General features: G+C 41.1%; 1 protein-coding gene across 3 annotated transcripts in view; it reads right to left on the reverse strand.

Moving 5' to 3' along the window:
• The window catches only part of sik3 (SIK family kinase 3), a 38,573-nt gene that overhangs the window by 9,303 nt on the left and 8,859 nt on the right, over positions 1-20,411 (reverse strand). Inside the window, exons 2-17 of one of the 3 annotated variants that reach the window (XM_035153792.2) lie at positions 13,488-13,604; positions 12,782-12,845; positions 12,085-12,246; positions 11,773-11,897; positions 11,447-11,570; positions 10,622-10,740; positions 10,246-10,356; positions 10,008-10,142; positions 9,468-9,545; positions 8,414-8,523; positions 7,658-7,814; positions 7,350-7,499; positions 7,163-7,236; positions 5,938-6,072; positions 3,334-3,475; positions 508-627 (exon numbers count right to left, since the gene is read on the reverse strand). In XM_035153792.2, the coding sequence (XP_035009683.1) occupies positions 508-627; positions 3,334-3,475; positions 5,938-6,072; positions 7,163-7,236; positions 7,350-7,499; positions 7,658-7,814; positions 8,414-8,523; positions 9,468-9,545; positions 10,008-10,142; positions 10,246-10,356; positions 10,622-10,740; positions 11,447-11,570; positions 11,773-11,897; positions 12,085-12,246; positions 12,782-12,845; positions 13,488-13,604 (1,923 nt within the window). Of the gene's footprint in view, positions 1-507; positions 628-3,333; positions 3,476-5,937; positions 6,073-7,162; positions 7,237-7,349; positions 7,500-7,657; positions 7,815-8,413; positions 8,524-9,467; positions 9,549-10,007; positions 10,143-10,245; positions 10,357-10,621; positions 10,741-11,446; positions 11,571-11,772; positions 11,898-12,084; positions 12,247-12,781; positions 12,846-13,487; positions 13,605-20,411 lie in introns of all 3 variants that reach the window. The other 2 variants (XM_035153793.2, XM_035153794.2) reach the window with 2 other exon arrangements.

Genomic DNA, 20,411 nt, shown 5'->3' on the forward strand with positions numbered 1-20,411 from the left:
ACACAGCCGCACACATTCAAATTGTTTATGGCCTCCTTGTGCTCCTGTTCAAGTTGTGGCACTTTTTAAAAGCAGCAAAATACTGATGAAGTATTCACCACTGACCATTTCAGTCTTTATGTGATCTGTTTTAATGTACTAGCTAGGTCGGTGTGAGTAGTGACAAAAATAAATCCTTGCATCTGACTGGGTTTCCTATAAACTGATTTGATCATTTTAATTTCTTCAGAAAAAAAATATTCTTAGGTTCTCACACGCTGTCTGCCCACGTTTCTTTAATTTTTACTCGTACCCATGAATTTATATAAATGTACTTTTTACCCATAACACATCTTTTATAGGTACCCAACCAGGTGCAGGACTGTAGCTTATATCTGAGCTTTATACTTTATATTGTATGAGTTGCTGTCACACAGCTCATTCCATCCTGCATGAAATATCATGGCAGTTTCTGCGTAGTTTTGGTTTGTTGCATCTTCAGGAAACATATTGATCAGCTTCAGATACCTGGATTTGCTGGTGGAGGATTTGTTGCTCTTGCTGGTAGAGGATATGCTGCTGCTGGGTGTGCTCCAGGAATCGATCATCGTGCTGGGCAGCATATATTTTCTGGAGCTGCTCACACTCCTGTAGGAAACACAGACAGGGAGTGCAAACAATATTAAACAAAAAAACCTTCAAACAACAATCACACAGCAATAGAGCACAGACAAGTAAAATGTTACAGATGAGAAGTGAGTAAAAACAAGATAATATAAAACATTATCAATTGATTAAAATAGTCGGTAAGATCAGAACTAGGAGAAAGCACACCTATAAAAATGTGTCTTCAAGAGAGATTTGAAAAGAGGATAAGGAGTTTGCCAGACAGATCTCCTCAGGAAGGGATTGTTCCAAAGGCCGGGAGCCCTGACAGAAAAGGCTCGGTCACCTTTGGTCCTCAGCCCGGACAATGGAATGGCGAGCACATCCTTCACTGAGGAACTGGGGTTGCAACCGAGCACATATGGTGTCAACAGATCTGAAATGTACTTAGCTGCAAGTCCAGAACGAGCCTTAAAAGTCAGCAATAAAATCTTAAAATGAACCTTAAAAGTTACTGGAAGCCCATCAACAGAAGCTGAAAACTAAGTAACATGCTCTCTTTAGCAGATTTGGTGAGGTGCCTGGCTGCTGCATTTTGGAGTAGTTAAGTCGACACTGTTGGCTCAGGCAGGTGAAGAGAGAATTGCAGTGATCCAAATGAGAGGAAATGAAGGCATGCATGACAATCTCTAGGTTTCTTTAGGATAAAAACAGGCTGATCTTTGAAAGTTTCCTGAACTGCAGAAATCATGACTGGACAAGGTCATTAGGTCATAATCAAAGATGACACAGAGATTTTAACATGAATAACTTTGGGTAAAGTTATTTATGTATCTGTATTTATTATTTCTATCCTGCTACAATACAAAATTATTTATCAACAGTCAATCATAAATTTATCAGAAGTAAGCTTTTCCCATCTTGCTAGCAATTCCTGCTGCAGCAGATCTCAGCACTAACCAGTCTGCTTAGTGTAATTAGTTCACTCTGTTTAGTGTTCAGAGGAACCAAAGTTTAACACCATGCGTCACCTCCTGACTGTTAGCCTAAAGCTGCTCGAATGGCATGACCAACACAGGTGCACTCAAACAATTAGGCTAATGATACTAATCACATTTAGCTAATTCAACTAGTTGTGCTGCAAATTATAAAAGCAGGTCCTTCTACAGAATTCCAGTCTGAACCACTTTTCTGCTGCATATGATTGAGATGCGAAAGCCTATTGCCTCTAAGCACTCTGTGAAGTCCAGACTTCCAGAAAACAACAGGCTTGTCAACTTGTATGACCTGCTAGAAACACATAATACACACTGAGGTCATGTCATTATCCCTGCGCTTGTTTACACACAGTATCTTCCCAGATGAAAAATATGTACACTCATAATAGGAGAAATATCAGTAAACATTTAAGGTTTTCAGGGGTCCCGAGCTGGGTGTAGGTCATGTGTGTTAACCTCTCCTCTATCCTTATTAACCCTCTTAACACTTGAGTTAAGATAATCCGGGCATGTCAGTTCATGCCTAAGATGAAGCACCCACTGCGAACATGATGATTATCTCTTCCTTTCCTACGCCTCCTACTGGGTGAGGTAATCTCAGTGCACTGTCACTGCGAATGATGTGATGTCTCGAGAAGCAGCTTGAGGTTTTCTCAGGTGAAAGAATTCCATTGACCTCAGCTTAAGAAACTCTCTCCGCTCTGCATCAAAAGAGTGCACAGCAAGTCGGAATTGTTTCAGTGTTTTACTGGCAATCTTTGCAATGTTCATGACGGTCAAATAAAGGGGAATCGGCAAAACACAATCTTTAAAAACAGAGAAACATTAATGCCAATGGTCCTTGGTGTGGGACCAATAAAGGAATCTTGAATCTTGAATCTTAATGCTTGGTCCCTGCTCTGCCAAATCTGCCTTAAGACCATCAGAAAAGCATTCCCCATTATAAGTATAAAGTGTAAAGGATATTTACATTTACTGCAATGAATGTGAAATCATTTTTTCTTCCCAGTTTTCAGACTGTTTTTTTTTTCCTGAGGGAAGTTTTAGGAAATCAAACAGTTACCTGTGGTTTTAAAGAAAAAAATGGATCACACTTCGACAGGTTTGTGCAATGTATAAGAATTGTCAATATATTGTTTGTTACAATACTATTATAATGAGATATCTTATATCATATCAATGCTATTCACTGTATCCTTGAACCTAGCTCCTTGTCTACATTCCTGCTTTCACATATGCACTGAACTCTGGACAGTTTCCTGAGGCTGAATGTCAGAATTCAAACCTCAGAGTCAGTAGTTGCTCTGTATATTTTCCGGAACTTTTCTTGGCAGCTTGGCGGAAATTTACAATGAGCGAGTGGGCTTGTTGATGGAGTTTCTAACATGCAATTGATGCAAAACTGAAAAAATAAAAATAAAAAAAAGAATACAAATATCTCAAGATGAAAAAGAGGTGCCATACCCATGGAGGACGCCAATGAAGATATTAATTTGGAAAGACAACTAGATCCAAGATCTTTTGGCGATAAGGGCATATGCTGGTGTTGAATTGTTGTACACAAAAATACTTGATTTCTGCAGCGGAATTTATACATAATTTCCTGTCTCCTGCATGCTCTACCCAGATGCCACCCCTTGACCTTTTCCTGTTGTTATGAATGCACCTGACCCAGACTCCTTCAAATTTCTTCATATATGAGACCCAAGGCAACGTTTTCGAGAGCGAAAAAAGCTATAGAGTAATATACCTGCTTTAGCTGCTTAATGAGGCTGCTGTTCTCTAGATGAGCCTTGAAAGCCTGGATGGTGGCGGCGCCATCAGAGAACCGTCTGACGGGTGAGAAGCGCTCCATGGGAAGATGAAGGGTGTTACAGTCCTTATAGCTGGATCTGAGGAGGGGACCACAGACACAGACACACACACACACACACAGACACAGACACAGACACACAGACACACGCACACACAAAGACACAACGTAACACAGACACATTGACACACACATATGAGACACAAACACATGACATGAGCTCTTTAAACTTCAAAAATGTATTTAGTGAATCGTAGCAAGTATCTAACAGTGGAACATTTCATGTGTATGAAACAGAAAATCAGATTCACACAACTGATAGGTTGAATGAATCCATGTAAAAGGTATCCTTTAAATAATTTAAATCCAGTTCTCATGACAGAATGACCATCAGTTTTTAGTATTATTACTTTATTATTAAATATCATTTAGCTGAAGCTTTTATCCAAAGCGACTTTCAATAAGTGCATTCAACCATGAGGGTACAAACCCTGAACAGCAAGAATCACGTAAGTACAATTAGCTTCAAAAAAGCCAAACTACAAAGTGCTACATGTAAGAGCAATATATATATGTGCAACTAACTTATATATATGTATATACACCAGAGTTGACGATGGTTATTAGACCACCATCTTCTTAACTAAGGTGTAGTCGGAAGAGATGTGTCTTTGTCTGCGGGGGAAGATGTGTAGACTTTCTGCTGTCCTGATGTCAAAGGGGAGCTCATTCCACCATTTGGGAACCAGGACAGCAACCTGTCGTGATTTTAAGCTAAGTCAACTTACCATTTTTACAGTCTCTGTGCTGTGCTTAGGACACAGCAGATAGATGTGGAAAATGCCCCATAAACAACTACTACATGGTGGTATGATTCATAGAAAACTAAATTACTGGACAAGATGACTTTTGGATAGCAGTGATTTTCATCAAGAAGTTAAATTTTTCCATCAAAAAAGAGTCCGCTTTTCTAAAAGTACTCCATGAACAAAGATAAAAAGCCTCTAGCTTCACACATCTATTCTACTTGACAGAGGATGCTTTCTTCAACGAGCACAAATTTACTCAACTCAAGCCCTTTATTCTATAACAGGTCCTGCCTACCACTGCATCTAAACACAAAAACTCACTTTTCTCACAAGAAAAGGTTTGCCCAGTTTCTAAACTGAGTTGGAGGGAGATGATACTCTCAGGGACTGACAGCTAGAATTACTACATGGACAACACAACAAATATGGCCACTACAGGAGATAATATACACAGAGATAGTAGGGGTGTAACGGTACACAAAAATCTCAGTTCGGTACATACCTCGGTTTTGAGGTCATGGTTCGGTTAGGGTTCGGTTAGTTTTCGGTATGTTTTCGGTACAGTAGAAACAAGGAACAGAAAACATTAAACTGATTTTTTTTCTTCTTTTTCTTCAACCCTGGTTAACTACGGCTTTGTCTTTCTTACCTTAGTTTTTACAAAGTAAAATTGCAAAATAAACACTAAAATAGTCAAATAAATATCCATTAAGGTGCAGCATGTAAAAAAAATAACTGTACTTAACCTGCAACGTTATTGTATTGTATGATTATCATTATTAAATATATGTATTTTCTTAAAAAAATGATTAACTACCACATAGTTTGAAGAGAGGGTTTGATGCCCTGCTGGTACTAACAATGTCTCCACTGTGGAGAACACTCTCACACTAGGGACAGAGGTTTATAAAGGGCTGGTGTGACTCGCTGGCTGAAATGCGGACGAGAGGGAACTTTGTAACGGGGCTCGGTTACTTTCTGTGTGTTTGAACCCTGCGTTCTCAACATCAGAGAACGGTCGCATATCCGCTGCTATGAAAACACCTATTATTACCTCGTTATTGCTTTGACACGGTCTGAATTATTCGCAAGCGGCAGCTTTATTGTTGTGGGGAGCTGGGTTTGCACGGAACTCGTTTTTTCCTTGTCCCACTAACGCTAGTGTTATTCCCAACGTTAGTGGACATTACTCCGGTGATACCGTTTCAAACAAGTCGGCATGTTCGATGTGCTACCAGCTACATATCCCATAGCAGTCGCTCAGTGTCTGCTTTTGTAAAATCCACTCATCTATGTCCGTCATCATTATAGTTGAATGATAAACTAAACTGAAATTCTTCCGTTTCGGACACATGTACCGTTACACCCCTAAGAGATTGTGATTTAAATTCCAGGGGTCTTTTGTACAAAAACAGGCATACACCTGTCACATACCTGCTCTTTCCAGGTTTGGGGAGAAACATATATTTTGAATCGAGGTTTATTGGTAATATGGAGATATGTCTGCCATGTGCCACACTCTACTACGATGCCATTATTTTCAAAAAATATCCTTCTTTGGAAGGTGCACAACCGTCCCCTGTTGTAGGTACTTCAATAGCAGCGTGTGTGTGAGTGTGTGTGTGGGGGATAGAAGAGTTAGGATTGAATTGCCCACATTTTATTTGTGGGTTCTTGCATTTGTGTGTGTGTGTTTGTGCATATACAGCGCAGAGCGGGCGTGTCCCCTCACCGGGTGTATGTGTCGGGGGCCCAGCCCCCCCTCTGGCGGGGGCCCTGGGGTCGCTGTGACTCTGCTGAGGGCTCGCCATGCGATGTGCTCATGAGAGCATGCGTCGTGTGCCGCTTGGAGCGGTTCGCCAGGTACCTGGGCCGCAGGGAGGGGGGAGGACGGGGTTGAGGGTGAAAGACAGGAAGCAGCGCTGGTCAGCTCTCTGTCCTCATTGGCTGGTGAGGGAGGGGGGGAGAGGCCCGCCCCTTCCCACCTCTGCCAATTGGTGCCATCATTCATATCATCTTAGCCAATCAGAAAAACAGTTAAATTACACCATAGATGGATGTTAAGCTTGAGGCTATCCCACAACCCCCCAGCTTCCAATTTAAGGACTGGCCGGGTTGCCTTTTGTTATCACTGGTTTTGCAAGCTTCAGAGTTAGCAAAGCTGTGAGAGAAAGAGCAAGAAATTATTTGGCACTTTATGAAAGAGATAAAGAAGTTTTCGGCCAAAGAGTTTGAGAGATAGGAGGGCTGGATTTGGTGGCAGATTGAGTTTGGAATTGTGGCAGAAGGCACTTGCGCGATGGACAAAGGAGGAGAGATGGGATAAGCACCACAGCCGAGTGGCCACCTCCCGTGGGAAAAGCAGAGCAGCCTAAAGGCACTCACTCCCAGCAACCCAGGACACCAGCGAAGCCTGCAGAGGCTACTGTCTGAAGAGGACCAACTGGGAAACCCTAACCTGGACTTCTGAATCCAAAGCCCTATCTCCATAGACCAAACCTGTGGCTTGCTCTTCAATGGTTACACCTGTTCTTTAACAACCCTTACTATAGTTTCTGCTCATTCTATTACAGCTTTTTCACAGTATATCAGAAAAAGGTCCCGTAATCAAAATTTTCAGGATAAGCTGTTGGTAGGTAAAAAGTATGTTTTGCATGTCACTGCCCTGTTGTATTTAAGACCTGTAAGAGGTTAAACTCACATAGAAAGTCATGATGCAGATGTGTATTTAGATGTACACTTTGTAAATTATTTTAAATAATATTTAAATAATGTGAGATCAAGGCTTAAATGTAAATCTAACTAGCAATATGAACTGAAAATTATAGATCCTAATCCTTAACTTAACATTCATAGCGAACCCATCAGTCTATTGTCACAGGCTATGGGCCTTCCAGAGGATCCAGTATAGACAGCACCTTTGTAAAGAATATCCCAAAACCATCACTGTGGGTTACCTCTGTACTGCCTCTTGGTCTGGTTCTCCGTCCGAACCCTCTTCGTCCACGGGAGCTACTGCAGGGATAGGGTGCTGAGAGAGGCAAAGAGTTTACTGGTCAGCACCCCTACAGCTTACATGATGGGAGAGTAACAAACCTCACAAATACTGAAATCCAGACCCTTTGGAATAACACCAATACTCACCGGGCTAGCGACAAGCGGCGAGGGCCCCCGGGGCCTCTTGAGGAGCTGAGCGTGTAGTTGAATGTTAGCCCCACCGTCGGAAGCTCTTCGACCCAGAGGCCCCATGCCGTTGAGCAGTTGCAGAGTGGGTGGCTGTAGCAATGACTGCTCCTGTGGCATCATCAGACGTAAGAAGTTAAACCAAAGACAAAAATCAATGAAGTTGATATTTAGATTCAACCAGTACACACATTAGAGGTTTCTGCAGGTAAACTGATTGACACCAGAAACCCTCTAATTGCTAACCGAGAGACCCCGACTCACTGTACCTTGTACTCCAGCTGTTGTGTGGGCTGCATGCTCTGTGTGGGCATGAGAGTGTGCATCTGGCCCATAATGGGGGCCAGTGGGGGGAAAGGGGGCTGTGGCACTCCACCACGTGGGAAACCCGGTGGCAGTTTCTGTAGGTCCTCCTGCATCTCTGTCCTGTGGTAGGAGGAGAGAGAATTACAGGAAGGAGTCAATGGTTTAAGTTATGTTCAAGAACTAAGCTCATACATGAGTTGATGGTTTATATGGGACAAATTACTCAAATCTATCTTAAATAACCCAGACGCCACTACCCTTGTATCAACGTACCATCAACTAACCCATTTAGATCGGATGCAACCGGATTGAGAAATGCATTATGGGATATGTAGTTGATTTTTAGTGAGTTTGTACAGTAGTGTTTTCATTCAGGAAAACAATGATGAAAATAACAATGAAGATTCAGACCCCGAGATGATCTTCCAGCTGACCCACTGAAATATTCACGTAGTTTAGGGAAACAACAATTATTTACGATAAAAGTCAATGTTTAATTTGTCAAATATTTTTATTTAATGTCTCTATCTGCTTAAGTGGCTGAGAAATTGAATCAAATGATCATTTCTGTCAGCCCTTCAGAAAACCCTCAGGGTTTTGCTTAGGTTTTAGAGGTTGTTTTAATTTGGGCACCTTATGTCTTAAAGGGTTAACATTTCCCATATGTGACTGAATATTTAATACTATTAATTTGATTATTTGCAACCAAAATGTGTTACCTTTGGTCCGGTACCCCCACAGTGTGCCGCCTCATTGAGAGGTAGCGAGCCATGGCCTCAGGAGATGGCTCCTCTCCTTCATCACTGTCCAGTGCCATGCTGCCATCAGGCTAAACATAACAAAATAAAAAAAACACATATAAACATATTGTCATCAGTAAAGTCTGTAGTGCAGAAAATGAATCTAAAGTGAAACCTAATCCAAATATAATATACATGCTTCAAAGTCCAGGTCTTCTATTAAAATCCCTGGTGCAATGCAGCAATATGACACATTCTTGTGTTTCACAGCGTTTGTGAGTTTGTCTTGAGGCTCTGTATGTGTACACGTATGTGTGATTGTGTCTGACCAGTCTTGAGATGAATTTCAGGTTACACTGACAGTTGTAAACTCCACTGCTAAAGCTTAAATAATGGACAGACAGCCAGTGACCTATAGGGTCGGGTACGTTCACATCTAAACCGGTACCGGTCCTGGTACCCATCTCAACTGGCGTATCTGATCCGCTATATTTAATCGTCGATTTGTTTGAACTGACCACCACATAATGATTGTTCCGACTGTGCACACTGATCGGAAATGAGCTTGGCTTGATCACGTTTCAGGGGTGAATCACATAATCTTGCTCTCTCTCTACTTAACGTATACTCTCTCTTTTACTCTTACTCATGTTTACATACTCTCTTACACAGATGCGCTCACAGGTACCGAAATTTGGCACCGATATATTTAGAGTGAATCGGTACCTGGTAGTACCAACGTTAATCAGGCGGTACCCTTAAAAGTACACAGTTCAGTACCCAACCCTAGTGACTTCGAACAAGCAAATCTACAAATATATGACGAGCATATGTTGTTGTGTTTACTGACTTATGCTGCAAAGAGCTTTTCCGACAAATTACTTGTCAAAGTCTAAGTAAAAGCCATGATTAGGATTTTCGGCTCGTTGAACAACAGTTCTGATTGATCTCAGCTTAGTATCAGGCATGATCAATGCTGCCCGCACACTGAGGCTACGCCGACCCAAGCCGGTGGACACCATAGTCAACTTACCTCAACAATCTGGTTCTCTGGGTTGATGAGCTGGACATGGGGAACGGTCATGCTAACTGGATTACCCTGTGGATCTGTCTGCTGGACGGACACACACAAGCACACAGGTGATGTGAGGATTGCACCAATTTGCTAATAATCTTCTTAGTGCAGTGGGATTGGCAGATGTGGGTTAAAGCCAATCAACTCCACTCAATGGACAGACATGCTGCCTACTGTAGGTCAGGCTGATGTAACAGTCATGTGAAACACTACACTCTTCAGAAATCAAAGAAAAAGAAAGATGCTTCTTTAATACAAAAAGAGTGAAGAAATCTGTCTGATGGTTCCTCCGGGTCTCACAAATCAAACTCTACCTTTATACCAATGATGAATCTCTTGCGTTGGTTTCACATCAAACACAACAAAAAAAATCCGCGCAACATTACTTACACAGAATAAACCAAACTCATTAAAAATGCTGTCAAGTAGTGTCAACACGGATAAATGGGCTGTAACCCCCCCATCATATAATGGCACAACCAAAGGACAATGACTCACCTGCACAGCATTAAGGGGATAGCTAATGGAGCGCGGCGGAGGCTGGGCAACACGCAGGGTCTTGTGTTTCTTGAGGCGGTCGGCCAGCAGACTATAGATGGCACTGTAGTGATCATATGCATCTGTTTGTAGAGACTATGGTGTAAAAATAAAATAAAAAATGATGTTAAAATCAAGATGACTTTTGACGAGAAGTGCTGAAAACCTAAAATACATAACGGCATATTTGTGTCCAAACCTGAAGTGTGCGTTCTCTTTCCAGGCCGATCTCTGACATGGCTATGAGCACCTGCTCGTTGATGAGCTCTGTCTCTCTCTCCGTCTTCACCTGCACACACTCTGCTATCAACTGGAAGACCGAAGAAATGGGGAGAAGAGTTGAGGGGGGATTGTGAGCAAAATGGTGAAAGGCCGTGTCAAACTTCCATAGCCTTTCTTACGGACACAATTTGAAACATACAACCACTTGTAAACCCCCCCCCCAAAAAAAGGAAATAGTTCAGAAAAAAGATAAACCAAAAACAGTGTGTTTGAAATAAAATTCCTAAATAGTGAGGTGGAAAATTAGATGGGTAGAGAATTATTTTCACTAAATAATTCTATAGAGGCCTCACCCTGTCAAAGTCAGGGTCCGGGTCTCCTTGTCTCATCCACTTGTTCTTACAGATCTGCTCCATGGTCAACCGTCTGCTGGGCTCCAGAACTAACATGTGTCTGATCAAGTACTCACAGTCTGTGGCAACACACAAACATGCATTCTCACATAAGATCACTTTAACATAAATAGAGTAGAGTATACAGTGTAGTTTATTAAAACTAGTTTAAGAGATAGTGATAATAACCAGGAAATAGGTTTTACCAGCTTAAATCGCTTCATGAAAAGCCATTTTCAAGTTGTTTTCTTCATTATACTAGTAACAATAATGAAAACTTACTGCCATTTGTTAAGAAAATGTCTAAAGTATACTGAAAATAAAACTGCAGTCACCATCTTTTAATCAAAAACTCAGGCATGTAGGCCCAAATTGTAGTTGGAAAAAAAGATGGTAACAAAAACTATAGAGAAAAGTTGTTAATGTTGAGTCCACTCACGTCATATAATAGCAGAAATACAAATCTCCCATACACATGTTAACCCTCTAATGCAGCTTAACCAGATTCTATCTACTTTCTCCTTATTTAGTTTAAAATCATATTTTCTGCACTTTTTTATATTTCTGCAGGAGTGGTTTCAGTTAATGTTTGATATGTTTTCTTTAACAATGTGAAATCATGTCCCTGTTGGGATTAAATGTAAGTGTTGAGTAGGAGGAGTGCTTCACAAAAAAGTAATAGAGTCTTGGTTGTGTTTGAATTTGCTTGGTTACATAGTGCAGCAGTAGGGATTTGTGCTGGAGGAGAAGGTGGACAGAGGGAGTCAGGTTTGACAGAAGTCCTACCTGTGGACATGAAGAAGGGGATGCGGAACTTGCCACTGAGGACACGTGCCCGTAAATTTTGTAGAGTGCTGCCATCAAAAGGCAGGGCGCCACACACCAATACATACAACACCACACCTAAGCTCTATAGAAAAGACAGCAGGAAACGAAAGTATGAGTTTAGTTTTTAGGCAGGCTTCAACAAAGAATAATTTAGTTAAATTTTAATTATCAAATGATGACAGCCCATTAAAGATTCTTAGTTCTTTCTGGAAAGTTCAAGTTAAATAGCTACACCCTGCGATGCACCCCAGCAGGGCCTCATGTGTGACTAAAAGTCTACTCACCCATATATCTACTTTTGGCCCGTCATACTCCTTTCCCTCGAAGAGTTCTGGTGCGGCATAGGGAGGGCTGCCACACCACGTCTTCAACAGCTGGCCTCGAGAAAACAGGTTACTGAAGCCAAAATCTGACAGGGGGAGAGAAGTTTATTAAATCTTATCACACTCCTCAGCAGAGAAAATTGAATCAAATAAGGAAAATGCTCCCAAAGTACATGCTGTCACTTGCCTACACCTACTCACTAGGACGGCCCAAAACCACTAAATTAAGTTAACCACCCTTACATTCTTAAGCGCAAACACACACACACACACCTGCGATTTTGATGTTGAGGTTGTGGTCCAGGAGCAGATTCTCAGCCTTCAAGTCTCTGTGGACGATGTTGCGGCAATGACAGAAATGAACTGCTGCCACGATCTGCTTGAACTTTTTTCTGGCATCCTTTTCTGCCATCCGCCCGTGAGCCACCAGGTGGTCTACACACACGCACACAGACAAAGTACGGCTCAGACATTTGTGTTATACGGGCAAAGTGCATCTGCAGCTAAAGGTTTAGTTAAACTGAAAGCCTGTTTTCCCCAAGAGACAGACGACATTAACATACAAGAGACTGGACCTGACTTACAGCATCAGTAAGGCACATTTGAACTTAATGAATGCTTAATTGACATAAGAGACAATATAAAGATAACCGTAAAACAAGAAACCAAGCAGTGTCAATAAAAAAAAAAGTTTTTTTGTAGTGTAATACAAGAATGAACAAGGAGTTTAGAGAAACAAAAAATGAAGGACACAAATAAAAAATAAATCCCTCTCATAACCAAAATTCGAATTAGATTTAGATTTTATTTAGCAACATTTAAAGATATTTAAAAGATGATGGTCTGCAAGTTTTTTGGACAAACTGCATATTTGAACAGCACTAAAACAACAACAGAAACGCAAACTAAAAAGCACAGGCAATAACAAAAATGAAGTCCTAAACAAGGCAACAGTGGGGAACTCCCTTACCAAATATCTCTCCACCGCTCGCATACTCTGTTACCAGATAAATCATCCTCTCCGTCTCCATCACCTAAGGGCATAAACAAAGGATATCAAACAGGACCTACAGACCATCGGACAGACCAACATCTGAGGTTGGTGGTTCGCCCGTTACACAACAGAATGAGTAAGCTTTCTTTGGCATACAAACAGGCAGATTTATATAGAATAAGAATGCCTGTGTAGTACTCAGTATATGTATGTGTTAGGATTTACAGTCAGCATTAATTATCCAAATTTTACGGACTACATGTTCTTGTGATTAAGTGGCAGGTTAATTGGATTATGTTTGAAACACTGACGGCTGTTTAAGACAAGTTGCTGGGCACGTCTTGTGAAATGTTGGCTTGAAGACTGGGTTGGTTTTGTGTTACGATCCCCATACACCTGAAGAAGTGAAAGCCAATAGGAAACTGTTTTCCTCAAGAATATGGTTATACTGGACAGCCCGCAGTTCTGCATCAATGAATGTGAAATAAAATGTTTCCTTTTATTTTACAGCTATAGCCAATATTTTTGTGCAAATAAGTCAAATAGAAAAAAGGCAGGTAACATCAGGTCCCCCTTAACCAACACATTATATTTGTTTGTTGTCAATTGGGCCACAAGTCTGAGGTGTAAGATCTGAGCAGTGTACATGTACCTCGTAGCCTTCGTGGGCTAAGGTGTGTACCTGATAGAGGCGGATGATGTGGGGGTGCTTCAGCAACTTCATGATTTGCACCTCTCTGAAGATCTTTTTCAGGTTCTCATCGTCCAGCTGGGTCTTATCCACTATTTTTATAGCCACCTTGAGACAGAGAGAAGGGAGGGATAAGGATGAATCATAAGAGAGGGTGAAGTGGTGAAATGAAAGTGCAAGATTACGAAGGAAACGGTGAGGGATGGAGTGGTTGTACGAGACAGGGGGAGAGAGAAAAAGACAAAAAGTCAGCTTTAACCATGCAAAGTGTTTATAACCTCTTGAGCTACCTAAAAGTAGACAATACATTCGGGGTAATGGTATGTAGCTGACACTTAACTACAGGCAATAATTCCAGAACACGGCTGTGGTGCCTGTGAAAATTACTGTGATGACACAATGATCACAGAGTCAGGCTCAGTCTAACCTGACCTGGCACAGCACATCTATTAACAAAATACAATAAATACAACAAGAAAAAGAACAACATCAGTAGCAACAACATACTAGAACTACACACTTGCACTTTTAAGATGAACAGCCAAACTATATAAGGACCAACATAGTGCTTTCTTGCATTCCAGCTTGTTTGGGTAACCTGACCTACGCCATGACCTTCGACTGCAAGAAAGAATATTGTGTAACTGCCGAGCCCTCGACAATGGCTTCGGCGGTGTGGACGGTGATGGTGTGTGACAGGAGCTTTGCTCTGCCACTTAGGAATGGGTAGACGACTTTAATGACTTAATCAAGCGAAGCTAATGGGACTGCCCCAAAACACAGCTCCTGCCAAAAATAGACGGATCGAGCTCAGTCTGTGTGGAAAAAATGAAAAGCATGCATCCTGCATCAACACACACATACTCACACACAAACAAAACACATACATGAGTGCAACCCTGAGCTCCCCTTTTCCTGATAAGAGACATGAAGATGATGAGTCCATCTGAAGCCCGACAAGGCTGACTTCCTGTTGCAGACAGGAAGGGGAAGTGAGGGAGAGCAAAGAGGAGGCTCCTAGGAGAACACAGAGCCACAGCTAACTGGCATTAATCCAGATCAGTGTGCAACAGTTATGGAAAACAAGCATTTTAGTTTAGTTAATGTCTTCCTTTATGTTAATGGTAAACTGAGGTCAGTTGACCAAAAATGGTTCTTGAACAGTTTATACAGAACGGACTCTGTGGAAGAATTCTAAATTTAAAAGATGAAGAGACACAGTCCATATGTTGCTTTATAGTGTAGGTAATCTCACTTTGTGTGTTTGTACCCATAAATGTTTGTTTTACTATTTGTTGCACTTCTTGTCCTGAAATGTATCACACTGAGGAGCAACATTTCATTTTCCTCTAAATTGACATTTATGTGTGAAATAAATCTGCACTTGAACATGAAAGAGTTCGGTGACACTTAACACAAATAAGTGTCTCATTTGTTTGTTTGTACTGACAATCAGTAAATATATATAAATATACATAGAATTACTGCTTTGCAGTTGAATGTCTCCACCAACCAGTTGAATTGCAGGTTAAATCCATGTGAAAACTTAGAAGAGTGAACGTTCACAGAGAGAAATAAAAAGCAGTCAAATTCCCTGTATGTGGTCATATAATTCGTCAGTAGTGCTGATTCTGACCAAAGTAACTGCATTACCGTCATCACTGTGATTTTCTTTCTATCTTTCCTGCTGGTGAAAGTTACAGGAGTGCATATGCAGCGTTTTTTCAAGCCGAAAATGAGGTATAATTCAGTTATAGATCAAGTAGTCCTCTTGGGTCTTTTCATACATGTTTTATTTTTTCAGTTTTTACCGTCTCTGTCAGTAATTAACTTATCCTCTCGGTGTCTCCATCATTCGCGCGAAACACTGCCAACCGTTCTAAGTCAAACCGAGCATGATCAAAAGTGATCACTATAAGCACTGCCAAACCATAGTAATATGTCGCTTTATCACCACGATGAGAAAAAATCCATACGGTCACAGCCGAAATTCTGACAGAGACATCCAAGATTATTGACTCCAAATTTGGACACAATCTCTTTCGGTCCTGACTAGGGATGTCACGATATGAAATTTTGGTGCAGCAATATTGTCAGAGGAAAAATCACAGTTTTCACAATTATCGTACTATAGAAGGAAAAAGACACACAACAAGCAATATATAGCTACTAGAATTAAGCTAATGAGCAAAAATATTTGTTATTATCACCAACTATATCCAGTTAGTTTTTATAGTGTTACATTTGGCTATTTAAAAGTAAGTTATGTAAATTATGTTATTTAGTTGCCTTATTGTTGAAGGTTGGTCAGTGAATCTGTGTTTCCTGTCATCACAGTGCAGTGTATCTGTTTGGGACTTTTATTGTGAAGGGGTCAGCAATGGAAGTTGTTCTGTTTGGGGAGCGACGTGTTGACCAGTTCCCTCTTCTCAAATAACGTTTCAGTGGCTCGTACACACAAGCGCACTGCGCACACACAAAACTTGACTCATGAGAGATTTCACCGCACAGCACACACAAATTACGTGACTCGCGAGAGGCAGGAAACCGTTAGATATCGTAGTTTTTACAATTCTTAAGGATATGAATACCGTTGCGTTATGAAACCGTGGCTATCGTAAAATCGGTTAATTCTGACATCCCAAATCCTGACTTATGCTTTGAATAATGGCCAGACGTGTTTTTGCTGAACATAACAGCGTTTCCCACAGAATTAATTTAATCTATGGCTGTTGTGGGGGTGCACATGACATGCGCATGAAGGTCACTCTAATGTACAACAGATTCAGATTGACACATACACAGACTAAAGAGTGAAATAGAACCTTTTCATGTAAAAGAAAGAAACTGCACTGCATGCCATTGGTGGGTATGCATTTACACCTGCAGCTGAAACAATGAGGTCTAACCTCTCTGTGGATGGTGAAAACTTTATGGACGAAGCAAGTGTGTGTGCATGTGTGTGGGACCAATAAAGGAATCTTAATCTCAATCTTAGCATGCAAATAATGCCTCACAAAGTTATATAATGCTGCGACGTCACAAAGTGTGTGTGTTTGAAATTGGATTTACCCATTTGAAAAAAGGAAAGTCAATATGTGGTGGTCAGCATTAGTATTATGGCAGTGGACATGAATAAACATGCGTTCCAGACCACCTCCAAAAGTGGTCTGAGTGATCAGATTTCAAGAACCATTCAGGACATATGTTGGTGCATTCACACATTGTCCACTTGTTATCAGATCACTCAGGGCAGATGTAAATACCAAGTCTTGACGGTGTCAAAGGCAGAAAGGGAGCAGGGTACATTATCAATTTAATCGCCAGTGACTCACATTCACCGCAACACTAAACGAAAACAATTATCAGCCTTTTAAAAACAGCGAACGTTTCCTGTGGAGGATGATGGGCTCACATCCTACAGGATCTATGCTACACTCAGGGTAAGGCTGGGCAATTGACCAACATTTTATCAAAACCAACATTTATAACCTGTAGCGGACTCAAATTGCTCATGTCGGTTAATTCTTTCCCCAAACTGTCGGGTTTCCGCTACATTCAGTACTGTATCACTGTACCGCATGTCCCTCCTCAACCCCCCCGCTGATCTGTATTTGGGACACATACAGGACTTGAAGTTTACTTTGTGTTTATTTGATTCGCTTTGAAAAAAAGTCCAACATTTTGCACGCACGCAGATTACACACAACTCCAGACGTAACATGACGCACAAAGCCAGGACATCAGGATTGAAGTGACTGGAACGATCCAGATTCATGATCCGACACCACTGGTTAATTACTAAATACAGGTGTATGTCAGTTTGTGTGAAGAGCGACAGAGACGAGGAGACACATACACACACAAATAACGATCCTGTGGTGGTTGTGATGGTAGATCAAATAATCGGCATTAATTGTAATCGAGGTAAAAGTTTGAAAAAATCATGATATTGATTTGAAGTCATATTGCCCAGCCCTAAATCAGGGCGTTAATATTTCACTGATGTATGCCTACCATCATTATAAAAACAGTGTATACATGTCCACAGCCTTATGAAACAGTAGAACTCTAACTCGTGTTCTTGAGAAAACAAACACCGACTGTTGCGTAAACAGTCCAGAACAGATTATGTGACATTCAATCTGAGTGCCTGTACACCATCGCTACAGTCCCCGATGAGATGGGAGAAAACTTCTTTCACACATTCTACAAATTCCAGTCTATGTGTATGTCCAGCCATGACGCTCTGAGTAAATTAAGAGCAGGTGCGAAAGCAGGCAAATAACATTTAAATTGATAGAATTGACAGAATTGATATACAAAATGAATAAACTATTTATATTGCGTGCATATGTAGTATGTATTTTGCATTTTAATTATGTTTTATTTGTTGTTTCCAGCAATTGGTGAACAGTTAAAAAAATTATCAGAGCACTGATAATGCTAAACTTTTAGGTTTAATAATCTATTCTTGGCATTAACACCAAGTTTCAATCCCGGTGCATTCAGGAACCGTCAGAAATCCTAACGTCCCCTAGCTGAGACACTTCCTGCGGCCTTTAACCAGTTGAGCTGGTTAAAGGGGCACTGTTAAGGGGCAAACGCTTAACAGCTTAAAATGCTTCGTAGAGCTAGGTACTGATGCGACATATCTTTGGAAAGCTAAGATTCTTTTGATTCGATTGATGCAAACCATTTCAAGATACGATCACCACAGCAGGTACAATCAATGCCTCTGCCAGACCACCAACAAAAACAAAACAATAACAAAATGGAGGTCACTCACCTAAGAAGCCTCATCGTAATCCACAGATCGATAACATTCCAACAAAAACGGTCTTGTTACATTTCCAAAGGTCCAGACGATCCAATCCAGTAACATATTTAGTCCAAAACACATTATTACATCAATAAATACCCACAGACTGCTGCTGCATCATTTCAAACTAGCCAGCAGCTATGTGTAACGTTTGATGTATTTTCCCTCGTAACTCCCGTTTGCATGTAAACACAGCACTCTGAACTTTAGATTGACAGCTCACTTGACCCAATAGAAGCTGGCATGTCCTGTCCACAGCCTACGAGAGACCTCGTTGAAGGACAGTGCCTGCCCTCTTCTGTCGTGTAAAGAGTGAGCCAATTGCAACCGATTGTTCTGATGACTGGCACTTCGTATAGCCAATGAAATTTCGAACATGCAGATATGCCGCTTCAGGGGGTAAATTTAAAGCCACAGCGAGGAAATCACTGCGTAAAGACGAACAGCTGTGCGTAAAAGGCAAAAAAGTGTTGTTTTTGTGTATGGCCCTCTGTTTCACTGTGTGTGTGTCTTTAGGTGTTACTTCTGATCTGGGGGAGGTGTGTGTGTGTGAGTGCCCCTTTTCTTTCACTGTGTATGTGTGTGACCATGGTTACCAAGGGCCTTTGGAGTCTCCAAATGGCCTTTTTTGGAAAACGCCTAGACATATCCTTAGAAAAACGTGTAAAATATTCATTTTATGTGGTATTGTTATCAAATTTGAACTTGGGCTAGGTAAGGCTTCATGCTGTGGTCCCATTGTGTTTTCCAGCTCATAAGTCCCAGCTAGAGTTATCTGCAGGCATCTGTTTACCAAAATTTTCAGGCGGAAATAAAAACCTTCTACTTCAGTGTGTTCCAACTTCTATTACTCAATGCCAGTAGCACTTACGATGATTCTGACTGTTGGGGGACAAAATTCAGAGTGTTACCTTTCAAAAGAGACCAAAACCATGCATGTACTCCAAATGGTTCAAGAACAGCTTTCAATTTACTTTGGGTATGCCTTTTAGGCGAATTTCACCAGAATGAACCGCTTCTTAACTGGTTAATGAATTTAACTTTTGTACAGTGATTTGGAGAAGATTTCAAAATATCGAGATATATATTGTGTATCGCGTATATAGCCTAAAAATATTGTGATATTTGTTTTAGGCCATATGGCCCAGCCCTACATGAAGTTACAAACACAGACCTGACTAGATCAGTGGTAATGCTCGCTTGTAAACCGGCCAAGGTACAGTTAATGTGTTGTGAGTGAGAGTGAGTACCTTTACAGTAATCTGCTTTGCATTGCCGTCAATGACTCTGGAATCTTTTGGAAGATCGCGCACGCACACACGCACGGGAGGCTGACTGTAATGAGATGACGTGTCACATAGTCCCTTAGATCACAAGACTATGACCTCAACATAGCAACATGCCAGAGCAGCTGGTGCCCAGAGTCTCAACCAGTTACTGTACATTCTCACACACACACACACACACGCGCACGCGCACGCACACGCACACGCACTCAGGTGATTGATGCCTAAACTACGGCAGCCTGCAATACATTTATATCTCCCCCCAGTTTCAAATTCAACTAAAAATTTAAAACAAACTTTGTAAACCAATCAACAATCAATTATTCAACAGCACAGGGAGAAATCCCACCACATTAGTAGGCCTAGATTTGTTGCGTCATCACACCCAAGAAGACTCAAGGCTGTAACTGCTGCCGAAAGGTGTCAAGAGTAAAGGGTCTTAATACCTGTGTCAAAGTGATATTTAAGGTTTCAACCTCAATCAAAAATACTTTCTTGATGCCCTGTACATGGACACAACAAAGCATTGACTGGATGAGGTAGACACTGAGCTGTACACAGCAGCATGTACTGAGAAGTTCATTGTGCAACACACCTACCCTCATGTAAACGTTTGTTGATGAGGATATTTCAATGCCATTGTTTAATTAACACTAAACAAAGAGTAAAAACAAATACCTGCATTTTCAGCCCAGTTTTATTTTGGACAAACATTAAACTGACCTATTAAATGTGTATCACTACACGTCAGATAAGGGCACAGCTTTTGCCATGTTGCTTGTTTTTAAGAAACCATTTACAGAGCAA

The sequence above is a fragment of the Hippoglossus stenolepis genome, chromosome 4, assembly GCF_022539355.2.
Source record: "Hippoglossus stenolepis isolate QCI-W04-F060 chromosome 4, HSTE1.2, whole genome shotgun sequence".
Taxonomy (NCBI): domain Eukaryota; kingdom Metazoa; phylum Chordata; class Actinopteri; order Pleuronectiformes; family Pleuronectidae; genus Hippoglossus; species Hippoglossus stenolepis.